At 34.8% G+C, this 12,747-nt stretch overlaps 1 protein-coding gene across 2 annotated transcripts in view; it reads left to right on the forward strand.

Annotated features, from left to right (window-relative positions):
* The window catches only part of NME7 (NME/NM23 family member 7), a 212,184-nt gene that overhangs the window by 30,833 nt on the left and 168,604 nt on the right, over window positions 1–12,747 (forward strand). Inside the window, exons 1-3 of one of the 2 annotated variants that reach the window (XM_009193528.4) lie at window positions 8,295–8,405; window positions 11,032–11,139; window positions 12,233–12,399. In XM_009193528.4, coding sequence (XP_009191792.1) covers window positions 8,364–8,405; window positions 11,032–11,139; window positions 12,233–12,399 — 317 coding nt within the window. In that variant the 5' untranslated portion in view covers window positions 8,295–8,363. Of the gene's footprint in view, window positions 1–8,294; window positions 8,406–11,031; window positions 11,140–12,232; window positions 12,400–12,747 lie in introns of those variants that run through there. The other variant, XM_003893523.4, reaches the window with a different exon arrangement.

Below are 12,747 nucleotides of genomic sequence, written 5' to 3' on the forward strand. Positions count from 1 at the left end.
AGTAAGAATGTGTAGTATTTGGTTTTCTGTTCCTGTGCTGGTTTGCTGAAGATGATGGCTTCCAGCTTCATCTATGTCCCTGCAAAGGACATGATCTGACACCTTGTTATGGCTGCATAGTATTCCATCGTATATATGTACCACATTTTCTTTATCCAGTCTATCATTGATGGGCATTTGGGTTGGTTCCATGTCTTTGCTATTGTAAATAGTGCTGCAGTAAACATACATGTGCATGTGTCTTTATAGTAGGATGATTTATATTCCTTTGGGTACGTATCCAGTAGTGGAATTGCCGGGTCAAATGGTATTTCTGCTTCTAGATCCTTGAGGAATCGCCAGTGCGTATCGCCAGTCATCTTCCGCAGTGGCTGAACTAATTTACATTCCCACCAACAATGTAAAAGTGTTCCTATTTCTCCACAGCCTTGCCAGCCCCTTGTTTCCTGACTTTTTAATCATCATTCTAACTGGTATGAGATGGTATCTCATTGTGGTTTTGATTTGCATTTCTCTGATGATCAGTGATGTTGAGCTTTTTTTCATATGTTTGTTGGCCACATAAATGTCTTCTCTTGATAAGTGTCTGTTCATATCCTTTGCCCACTTTTGGATGGGGTTGTTTTTTTTTTTCTTATAAATATGTTTAAGTTCCTTGTAAATTCTGGATATTAGACCTTTTCAGATGGGTAGATTGCAAAAATTTTCTCCCATTCTGTAGGTTTCCTGTTCACTGTGATGATAGTTTCTTTTGCTTTGCAGAAGCTCTTTAGTTTAATTAGATCCTATTTGTCAGTTTTTGCTCTTGTTGCAATTGCATTTGGCCTTTTTGTCATGAAGTCTTTGCCCATGCCTGTGTCCTGAATGGTATTGCCTAGGTTTTCTTCTACGGTTTTTATGGTATTGGATTTTACATTTAAGTCTTTAATCCATCTTGACTTAATTTTTGTATAAGGTGTAAGTAAGGGGTCCAGTTTCATTTTTCTGTGTATGGCTAGTCAGTTTTCCCAGCACCATTTACTGAATAGGAGATCCTTTCCCCATTGCTTGTTTTTGTCAGGGTTGTCAAAGATGAGATGGTTGTAGATGTGTGGTATTATTTGTGGGTCTCTATTCTTCTCCATTCGTCTATGTGTCTGTTTTGCTACCTGTAACATGCTGTTTTGGTTACTGATGCTGTTGATTTCTATTATAATGTCATTCAAGGTGAAATGTGGGTTCATGGAGACTCAGACTAAACTTTAGAAGCCTGTTGAACTGTAAACTTTATCATCTACATAATTTACTCCAGAATGTCTTTTAAGTCAAACAGAAGCAGATACTTGACTTGAAATAGATTGAGACTAGTTACTGACCCTTCAGCATGCAAATCATGAAAATAAGACTTCTAGTTAGTTTAAGACATTTCTTCATCATGCATTATGTAATCCATTTAGTATGATTTAAAGAAGGGAATACTTTTGTATGAACAAAAATATTTTGCTGCCTATTGTGAAGTAATTTTTCCTAAAATACAGCATTACAAAATGCAATGTACATTTTTTTCAGTCCATTGTTAGAATTACAAGTCTGATAAGTATGGCTTGATTTTTATTGTTATGATTGTATTGGTTTTTAAAACCTGATTTGTCTTAATAGGGGGTTAAATTGAAAGAATATAGTTGCTGTTTCTAGAAATCAAGCTAACAGTGCAGCTTATATAGGCTGCTTAGTCCAGTGTCTCTCAGAAGGGAGTTTCGATCCCTTCTTGCCACGGTTAAGGAGAGTGGCTAAGAGCAGGAGATCTGGAGTCAAGCTGCCTGGGTTCACCTCTGTTTATAAGCTGTGTGATCTTGGCAAATTTCTTTTTTTTAAAAAATTAAATTTTTATGGTTACATAGTAGGTATATATATTTATGGGGTTCATGAGATAATTTTGATACAGGCCATGCAATGTGAAATAAGCACATTATGGTGAATGTACTGTGTCCCATCAAGCATTTATCCTTTTGATACATTTATCCTTTGATATCCTTTTGTTACAAACAATGCAGTTACACTCTTTAAGTTATTTTAAAATGTGCAATTAAGTTATTATTGGCTACAGTCACCCTACTGTGCTATCAGTAGGTCTTGGTCATTCTTTTTATTTTTATATTTTTGTATTTATTTTATATTTTTGTACCTGTTTTATTCACCCCCACCTTCCCTACAGCCTCTGACTACTCTTCCCAACTTCTGGTAACCATCTTTCTACTCTCTATGTCCATGAGTTCAATTTTTTTCCATTTTTTTAGAACCCACAGATAAGTGAAAACATGCGATGTTTGTCTTTCTGTGCCTAGCTTATTTCACTTAACATAATGATCTCCAGTTCCATCTCTGTTGTTGCAAATGACTGGATCTTATTCTTTTTTATGGCTTAATGGTACTTCATTATGTATATGTACCACATTTTCTTTATCCATTCATCTGTTGATGGACATTTAGGTTGCTTTCAGATCTTAGCTATTGTACAGTGCTGCAACAGACATAGGAATGCAGATATCTCTTCAATATCCTGATTCCCTTTTATTTGGGTATATACCCTGCAGTGGGATTGCTGGATCATATGGTAGCCCAATTTTTAGTTTTGTGAGAAACCTCCAAACTGTGTTCTCCATAATGGTTTTGCTAATTTACATTCCTAACAACAGTGTACAAGGGTCCCCTGTTCTCCACATCCTCACCAGCATTTTTTATTGCCTGTCTTTTGGATAAGAGCCATTTTAACTGGGATAAGATGATATCTCATTGTAGTTTTGATTACATTTCTCTGATGATTAGTGAAGTTGAACACCTTTTCATATGCCTATTTTCCATTTGTATGTCTTCTTTTAAGAAATATCTATTCAGATCTTTTGCCCATTTTGTAGTCAGATTATTAGATTTCCTCCTGTTGAGTTGTTTGAGCTCCTTAGGTGTTCTGGTTATTAATCCCTTGTCAGATGGGTAGTTTGCAAATATTTTCTCCCACTCTGTGGGTTGTCTCTTCACTTTGTTGATTGTTTTATTTGCTGTGCAGAAGGTTTTTAACTTGATGTGATCCCGTTTGTTCCTTTTTGCTTTGGTTGCCTATGTTTGTGGGGTATTGCTCAAGAAATTTTTGCCCAGAGATTTTCTCCCATGTTTTCTTGTAGTAGTTTCATAGTTTGAGGTCTTAGATTTAACACTTTAATGCATTTTTATTTTATTTTTGTATATGGCTGGAGATAGGGGGGTCTAGTTTCATTCTTCTGCATATAGATATCTAGTTTTCCCAGCACCATTTATTAAAGAGGCTGTCTTTTCCCTAGTGTATCTTGTTTGCACTTTTGTTGAAAATGGGTTCACTGTGGGTGTGTGGATTTTTTCTGGGTTCTCTATTCTGTTCCATTGGTCTATGTGTCTGTTTTTATGTCAGCACCATGATGTTTGGATTACTATAGCTCTGTAGTATAATTTGAAGTCAGTTAATGTGATTTTTTTGGTTTTGTTATTTTTGCTTAGGATGGTTTTGGCTATTCTGAGTTTTTTGTGGTTCCAAATAAATTCTAGAATTGTTTTTCCTATTTCTATTCTTTGAAGAACGACATTGGTATTTTGATAGGGATTGCATTGAATCTGTAGATTGTTTTAGGTAGTGTGGACATTTTAACAATATTAATTCTTCCAATTCCATGAACATGGAATAGCTTCCCATTTTTTTGGTGTCTTTTTCAAATTATTTCATCAGTGTTCTATAGTTTTCACTGTAGAGATCTTCACTTCATTTCTTTTGTTAATTCTTAGGTAGTTTATTTTATTTGTGGCTATTGTAAATGGGATAACTATTTAAAATTTCTTTTTTGGATTGTTCATTGTTGGCATATAGAAGTACCACTGATATTTGTATGATTTTGTATCTTGCAACGTTACTGAATTTATCAGTTCTAAGAGTCTTTTAGTGGAGTCTTTAGGTTTTTCAAAATATAAAATTATATCATCTGTAAACAAGGATAATTTGACTTCTTTCTCTCCAATTTGGATGCCCTTTATATCTTTCTCTTGTCTGATTGTTCTAGCTAGGACTTCCATTATTATGTTGAATAACAGTAGTGATAATGGGCACCCTCGTCATGTTTCAGATCTCAGAGGAAAGGCTTTTAGTTTTTCCCCATTCAGTATGATACTAGCTGTGGGTCTGTTATATGTGTCAAATATACTTTTATTATGTTGAGGTATGTTCCTTCGGTATTCTGTTTTTTGAGAGTTTTCATCATGAAGGTGTGTTGAGTTTTATCAAATGCTTTTACAACATCAATGGAAATGATCGTATGGTTTTTATCTTTCATTCTTTTGATATGTCATATCACATTGATTGATTTGCTTATGTTGAACCATCCTTGCATCCCAGGGATAAATCCCACTTGGTCATAATGAATGATCTTTCTAATGTATTGCTGAATTCAGTTTGCTAGTATTTTGTTGACGAGTTTTGCATCAATATTTATCAGAGATATTGACCTGTATTTTTATTTATTTATTTATTTGTTTATTTATATGTGTCATTGTCTAGTTTTGGTATCAGGGTAATACTGTCCTCATAGAATGAGTTTGGAAGTAGTCCTTCCTCCTCTATTTTTTGGACTTTTCTTTACTGGGAGACTTTATTATGGCTTTGATATCATTACTTCTTATTGGTCTCTTTAGGTTTTGAATTTCTTCCTGGTTCAATCTTAGTAGATTGTATGTGTCTAGTTATTTTTCTGTTTTTTTCTAGAGTTTTCAGTTTATTGGCATATGGTTGCTTGTAGTAGCCACAAAGATTTTTTGAATTTCTCCAATATCATTTGTAATGGATTTTATTTATATATTTAGAGACAGAGTCTTGCTCTGTCACCAGACTGGAGTGCAGTGGCACGATCTCAGCTCACTGCAATCTCCTCCTCCCCGGTTCAAGCACTTCTCCTGCCTCAGACTCTCAAGTAGCTGAGACTACAGGCACCTGCCACCACGCCCGGCTAATTTTTATATTTTTAGTAGAGACAGGGTTTCACTATGTTGACCAGGCTAGTCTCGAACTCTTGACCTCGTGATTCTTCTGCCTCGACCTCCCAAAGTGCTGGGATTATGGGCGTGAGCCACCGCACCCAGCCATTTTGACTTCTTAATAATAGCCATTCTGACTGGTGTGAGATGGTGCCGCATCATGGTTTTGATTTGCATTTGTCTATATGTCACAGTTACAGTGTTATAATGTCCTGTGTTTTTCTGTGTACTTACTATTACCAGTGAGTTTTGTATCTTCAGGTGATTATTTGTTGCTCATTAGTGTCTTTTTCTTTCCGATTGAAGTACTCCCTTTAACATTTCTCATAGAGCAGGTCTGGTGTTGATGAAGTTTCTCAGCTTCTGTTTGTCTGGGAAAGTCTTTATTTCTCCTTCATGTTTGAAGGATATTTTCACTAAATATACTACTATAGGATAAAAGTCTTTTTTTCCTTCACCACTTTAAATATGTAATGCCACTCTCTCCCAGCCTGTAAGGTTCCTATTGAAAAGTCTGTTCCTAGATGTATTGGAGCTCCATTGTTTATTTGCTTCTTTACTCTTGCTGCTTTTAGAATTCTTTCTTTATCCCTGACCTTTGCAGGTAGATTATTAAATGCCTTGAGGTGGTCTTCTTTGGATTAAATCTGTTTGATGTCTTCTATAACCGTCTTGTATTTGGATATTGGTATCTTCCTGTAGGTGTGGGAAGGTCTCTGTTACCAGCCCTTTGAATAAACTTTCTATCCCTATCTCTTTCTCTACTTCTTCTATAAGGCCAATAACTCTTAGATTTGCCCTTTCCAGACTATTTCCTAGATCCTGTAAGTGTGCTTCATTGTTTTTTATTCTTTTTTTTGTCTCCTCTGTATATTTTCAAATAGCCTGTCTTCAAGTTCACTAATTCTTTGTTCTGCTTGATCAATTCTGTTATTAAAAGACTCTGATGCCTTCTTCAGTATGCTTTTTGCATTTTTCAGCTCCAGAATTTCTGCTCAATTCTTTTTAATTATTTCAATCTCATTGTTAAGTTTATCTGATGGAATTCTGAATTTCTTCTTGCTCTGTGTTATCTTGAATTTCTTGGGTTTCCTTAGCAGAGGTTTGTTGTTTTTTTTTTTGTTGTTAGTTTTTTTTCCAGGAAACACAAATTTTCATGAAATTTGAAAATTCAAACCACAGCATGACATTAAGAAAACACAAACATTGCTTATCTAGAAGAAAAAGTGTTTTGAACTTTTTCATAAAATATTTAGGAACAAAGAAGTTGAAGCTTGGAGCAGTAGAGTGAGAAATAAGGAATGTGTGGGAGAGAAGGTAGAGTGAAAATAAAGTAGATTAGATTTTTTTTTTTTTGTTAGCACTAAACTGGTTTGCTTCAGGCCCCTAGCCAGGGTTGATTTTGAAACATATAGCAGAGCTATTTTGAATACTCTGAAAGGTCAAACATGTCTGTTTCTTCAGGATTGGTTCCTTGTGCCTTATTTGGTTTATTTGGTAAGTTCATATTTTCCTGGATGATCTTGATACTTGTGGATGTTCATCGTGTCTGGGCATTGAAAAGTTAGGTATTTACTGTTGTCTTTGCAATTTTGCCATGTTTGTACCCATCCTTCTTAGGAAGGCTTTCCATGTATTTGAAAAGACTTGGGTATTATGATCTAAGCTGTATCTGCTTTAAGGGGCACCCTAAGTCCGCTATAAAACTAATGATGAATGTGTAACAGATAGTGTTATAAAATTTAAAAAGAACAGTGTTACTAAAATTTTTATTGACAAAAACAGATCTATAACTGTTTGAACTCCCCAAAAGGTAAGAATTGTACTTTGGCTCTGATTTATTAATATTATATATCCTTTACAAAATTTTACTTAGTATTATATGTTCAGTAGTTTTTATTTTCATTTATAAATATAATTTTGGTCATTTTTCTGTCCATCATAAATCCCTTTTTCCTTCATACTGATTTTTTCTACAAAGACCTTTAAAAAACTATTTACCTAGGATTAGTTGCAGCTGAGGCTGCATCATCACAAATCCAGAGATGCTCTTCTTGTATGTCAGAAAAAGATCAGTGAGGGAGATGAGTGTGTGCAATGCAGCTCTAAAGTCACAGGTGGACCTATAAACCACCATCGTTGCTTCGGGAGACATAGGCAACAGAAATCTTAAGTGCTTCATGTAAACTAAGTCATTTAATCCCCATAACTACCTTATGAGGAAAGTACTGTTTCGATTTTTCAGATGGGGAAAATGAGGCTTACAGAGATTAAGTCTTGCCCATGTCTTTTGGACTCAAATATTCCTCCATATTTTCCCCCAAAAAAACCCTTTATAGTTTCCTGGATCTTCTCTTTAAGCCACACATTTCAGGGCCATGTCACTTGCTGTAGGCTGCCAGCAAATGGTAGCAGCAGTAGCACCAGCAGCAGCAGACTTACCAGATTGGCGTGCTCATTGCACTCAGCATACTAGCAGTACCAGGCCCAGTTGGTATTTGTTGATTGATGATCAAAGTATCATCAGGAATGGAATGGCTTTCTGATCAATATTATTGAAATATGTGAGGCCAAAGTACAATTTTGCTTGGTAACATAAGCTTAAACTCACTCTTGAACTGAGAGATTGGATTTTTTTAAGTATATCTATATGGAAAAGATTGTTGATTTCATATGATCCATTGTAAAGCTGGGCCTTCCTTTAAACAGTAGCAGAGAGAGGTAGTGGTGTGATTTATTTCACTAAGGACTTGCTTAGTCTTCAAATATAATTTCACTTGCAATTCTAATATTGGTCAAAATTTCCATAAAATCACCTATTTTATGTTATAAAACATATGAATTTTATATTACACTCAATAACATACATATATACACACACATATATGCATGTTACAATGTAAAAATTGTTTACATTACTTACCATTGAGTTCTCTCTGTATAGACAGAGACCTTAAGACTTTAAGATACTAAGGCTTTTGGGTACAATAATACCACATTGTCCAGTTCAAGTCACTTCAAGACTTCTGGGTATAATAATACACATCTTCCTTTAAGACTTTAAGATTTCTGGAACAAAGTGTGATTATGTGTGAGGGATCAACTCTTTTATTATGTATAACTTATATTTAAAATGTTCAAAAGAGGAAAAATGATTTGGCTTCTTTAAGAAAGTCTGTTTTTGATGCAGTGTAATCTTTAAATGCTCCCCATAAATTACTTTTGATAGACGCTGGAATCTTCAAGGAAGAAGGAACTAATGATTGTCTGTATAATCATTAGGTTGTGACATTCTCATCAGAGCATCTGTGGCAAACAGCTGAAGGTGTATCTATATGCTACTAAAGTGTTTCTCCCTCTTGAGTTGGCCCTGGAAGGTTAGTGATATGGAAATATCTGAGTCGTAGAAAGTGTAGTTTCCAGTTTTGGCTCAGTTGTTAACCAGCTCTGTGACCTTATTCTAGTCATTTATATTCTCTGGAGCTCAGTTTCTTTATCCATAAAGTGAAGAGTTAAAAACAAAATGATATATAGCTTTAATATCATTTGAGGAAAAAAAAGCAAAAGGAAACCAAGTTCCTCTTTTTTTCTAGATTTGGCTCAACAAAGCTGAAAAGTAAATTTTCTTTAAATTTTAAAGGTGGCTTTGGTGTGTGTAAGTGTGCATGTGTGTGTGCATATGTGTCAGGCAGGTAGTTGAAAGATCAACCTGTGATGTTTTATCCCAAGTGCAGATGTACCACTGTTATATCTCTAGATATATCTTTTAACTCTGGGAAGTAAACACAGTTTTTACTGTAAAGGTAAACCAGAAAGTTAAGTTTAAATCAAGTTTGAATATAATTTGTACTTGGAGTAATAAACCTTTTCTCACAGAGGAAACAGCACTGACTTGGGAGTTCGTTTCCAAAAACTCTACTGAACAAGCACAGGTTTGAGCTCACTTTTGTACCTGTTTCTCTGCCCCTTGGTGGGCTCCCTCTACCAGCTTCTTAGGCTTCTCAGTCACTTGCCTACTTGACTTGAGACTCAGCACGTGTCTTACGAGTAAAAACAACACAGTGAATGTTGGTTTCATTTCAGTAGGCTTCCTGTCTTTCTGGATCTTGGATCCTCATACCCTGGCTGCCTTAAAAGCTTTCCAAATCTTTGATATCCTACTTTTCTAGTTGTTCTTGGAAGTAGCATTGGTTTGCTATGAGCTACTTTGTCATAGCCAGAAGAAATAGTTCTTCAGTTTATTTTCTTTGTATTAAAACTATTTTCTGGAGAGAGTATAGTGCAAAATTCTGCTGCCCAATTCAGAATTAAAGAGTGTGGCTGGCAGGTTTGGTGGATAGGCTACGTGGATAAATGGAAGTACCAGGTTTCATTGATTTTTCATTTGCTTTAGTTAGATGTGTCATTTCTTCTATTTCATATTTATTTTAGTGAAGGCAACATTTCAATTATGTATTTAAGTAAATATTTTATTATAGATAGTAAAAATTTCAATAATTTACTAATATTTAAATTTTTATTTGTAAGTGAGTACAATACTAGAATGCACAGTGAAACCTAAACTCAGAAAAGCTGTATTGTTATATAGTCAATATGAAAAATACGTATGATGAAAGGCTTTTGCAAATGTCATAGTATGTCTCTTATTTTACATTTATTTTCTCTTGAGTAATCAGCATCGTTTAAATATGTCTTTGGATGATTGTGGGAAAAATAAAAGTGTCTTAAAAACTACTCATCTACATTATAGTTTATGGATATATTATAAACATAATAAGACATACAACTTCTACCATTAGAATTTATAAGTCAATTATTAACATAAAAAGAATCCCCAAATTTACCCTAACCAGAGCATCAGATGGCAAATCCAGAATTAGCAATAAAACTCCTAGATTCCCTTCTTCCCTATGCTTTTATTTGCTTATTATAATGAAGGGCCTTTGGGGCGAGGGTATTTTTACTAACATATATAATGGGAAATCCTGCTCGATAGTCAAGAGAAAAGGACCCATCTTTGACTTATTTTTTTTCATTTTTTGCTCTCTGTGGTAGCCCTAAGAATGTACTTCACAGACCTCCAACTACAGGCAACCTAAATGACCAAGGGTCCCAGCTGCTGTTCTCTGAAATCCACTGCTGCTTTTGTGCTGAGCACTTGTTTCCCAAAGGCTGCTCCCAGCCAGTGATTGAGAGGAACAGGGATACTAAAGCTGGCCCCTCCGTGTCCTTGGGAGTCACCTGGCTCTAGCACTTCCTGATGGGCTTACTGAACCTTCCTTAGAGGCTGTAGCAATCTGGGATGATTCTACTTAAACTTGCTTGCATCTCTCCACCACTCTGTGTCAAACTTGCATTGTTTTTGTCAGCTTTTCTAGTCTTCCTTGGCTCCCTCCTCATTTTATATTACAGGAATTTTCCTTAATGAAATTCTTGCATGTTCAATCTTGTCTTCACATTTATTTTCAGAGGTCCTAGACTAACACATTCTCTATTTCTATAAAAAGATACTATCATATGTAATTACTAAGGAAAAAAGATGTTTACTATAATTTTAATGGTAATATTCTGATACTACTAGATTCTCAAATTTAGGGAAGTCAAAACTTCATATAATTGAGAGCTATCCTCAGAAATATATGCTTATATTAATTTATTGATAGTCTCTATGTAAACTTGCTTTCAGAAGGACTGAATTGCTACCACAGTAAAATCAGGAGCTCATGTTCTCAGAAAATGTTAATTTACTCAGGATGATTAGATGACTATAAAGTAATAAGCAATCCATAAGTCATCTCTGAGATATGAGAAATTAAAAGGAAATATTTCTGAGGGTGTGTTGATAACTGATATTTTGTTGAAAAGCAGAAAAATTCAATATAATAGGTAGGAGTAAGTTTGTTTTTTGCAAATTGATAATTCTTGCTTTCATTTTGTGTGACTTACAGGAGAGTGCTTGTTCTTTATATGTTAGTGTTAAAATTCTTCTGTCTTTCTTTGCAGAGTCATAGTGAAAGATTCGTTTTCATTGCAGAGTGGTATGATCCAAATGCTTCACTTCTTCGACGTTATGAGCTTTTATTTTACCCAGGGGATGGATCTGTTGAAATGGTAAATAAGTCGTTCTTTGCTTGAATGTCGGCAAAGGGGGTGAACATGGGAACCATTGCCTTTTATATAATTGCTTTTTAAAAACACATTTATATGTATGTGTGTGTGTGTGTATATATATGGAAATTCTTTTTAAAGATATTCATTATAATTTCAATATAAGAAGTTAACTTGTGCCTTTACTTTTAATGTCAAAGATAGGAAATTTTTGTTGTTGTTGTTAGAAGACTGAAGTGGGGGTCGGGCATGGTGACTCATGCCTGTAATCCCAGCACTTTGGGAGGCTGAGGTGGGCGGATTACTTGAGGTCAGGAGTTCAAGACTAGCCTGACCAACATGGTGAAAACCTGTCTTTACTAAAAATACACAAAATTAGCCGGGTGTGGTGGTACATGCCTGTCATCCCACCTACTCGGGAGGCTGAGGCAGGAGAATGGCTTGAACTCAGGAGGTGGAGGTTGCAGTGAGCTGAGATCACGCCACTGCACTCCAGCCTGGGGGACAGAATGAGCCTCTATCTCAAAAAAAGAAAAAAAAAAAGACTGAAATGGGATTATTCATGTTTTGGATAAGAAATAACCAATAAGTGATTATAGATAAGGATTATTATGGTCATAAATATGTCCTCATTATTGAAAGCTGTTACTGCTACAAAAAGTCAAATTGAGAGGATCAAGCTAAGAGGCTTCTGTTTATTTCTTTGTGTTTCTTCATTGGCAACACAATTTTAACAAGTGGATCTTTTTGGTATTGGGATTTTGTGTACACAAAAAAGCAGAAATTTGGGTGTATGACTCTTTCTTTAGCATTTTGTAAGGACTACTGAAATGATTTGGTAATAAACAAATCTTTCTATTCAGGGTTTTAAGAGTATTAAATGTGTAATAAAAAGCTTTTATGTTATTACCAGATTGGATTCAGAAATATAGAAGTAATTAAAAATTATGATTTACATTTGTAACAAAAAAGAAACAGAATATAACTTATCTTTATAAGACAGAATTAAGAATTATTTCTACCTTATGATAAGATTAACTTTCCTTATTCATAAATTTTGTTTGTTTGTTTATTATATTCTTGTGTCTGGTTCTAGCATGATGTAAAGAATCATCGCACCTTTTTAAAGCGGACCAAATATGATAGCCTGCACTTGGAAGATTTATTTATAGGCAACAAAGTGAATGTCTTTTCTCGACAATTGGTATTAATTGACTATGGGGATCAATATACAGCTCGCCAGCTGGGCAGTAGGAAAGAAAAGTAAGAAAACAATTATATAATCTTTTTACATTCTCTAACTTTGGGTTCAAAGTCTATCTGAATCAAGACTGGGAGTATTTAACCATATGAGGATGGATAGGACCTGGAAAATGGTTGTCTTCATTCTGTCTTTTTCTTTTTTCAATTAAAAAAAAAATGGATAATATCATAGTTGTACATGTCTCATCTGACTTAATTCATATTTATGTCTCCTATGGCACTTAGCACATCTCAGAGATATAGTCATCTGTAAAAGGGGCTAAGAAAAAAATGGAAGTGAGAAAGAACAACTTGTAGATACAGCTGAAAATTAGACTTATAGAAAACAAGGACTTCTGATGTTTTCCT

Source organism: Papio anubis, chromosome 1 (assembly GCF_008728515.1).
Source record: "Papio anubis isolate 15944 chromosome 1, Panubis1.0, whole genome shotgun sequence".
Classification (NCBI taxonomy): Eukaryota; Metazoa; Chordata; class Mammalia; order Primates; family Cercopithecidae; genus Papio; species Papio anubis.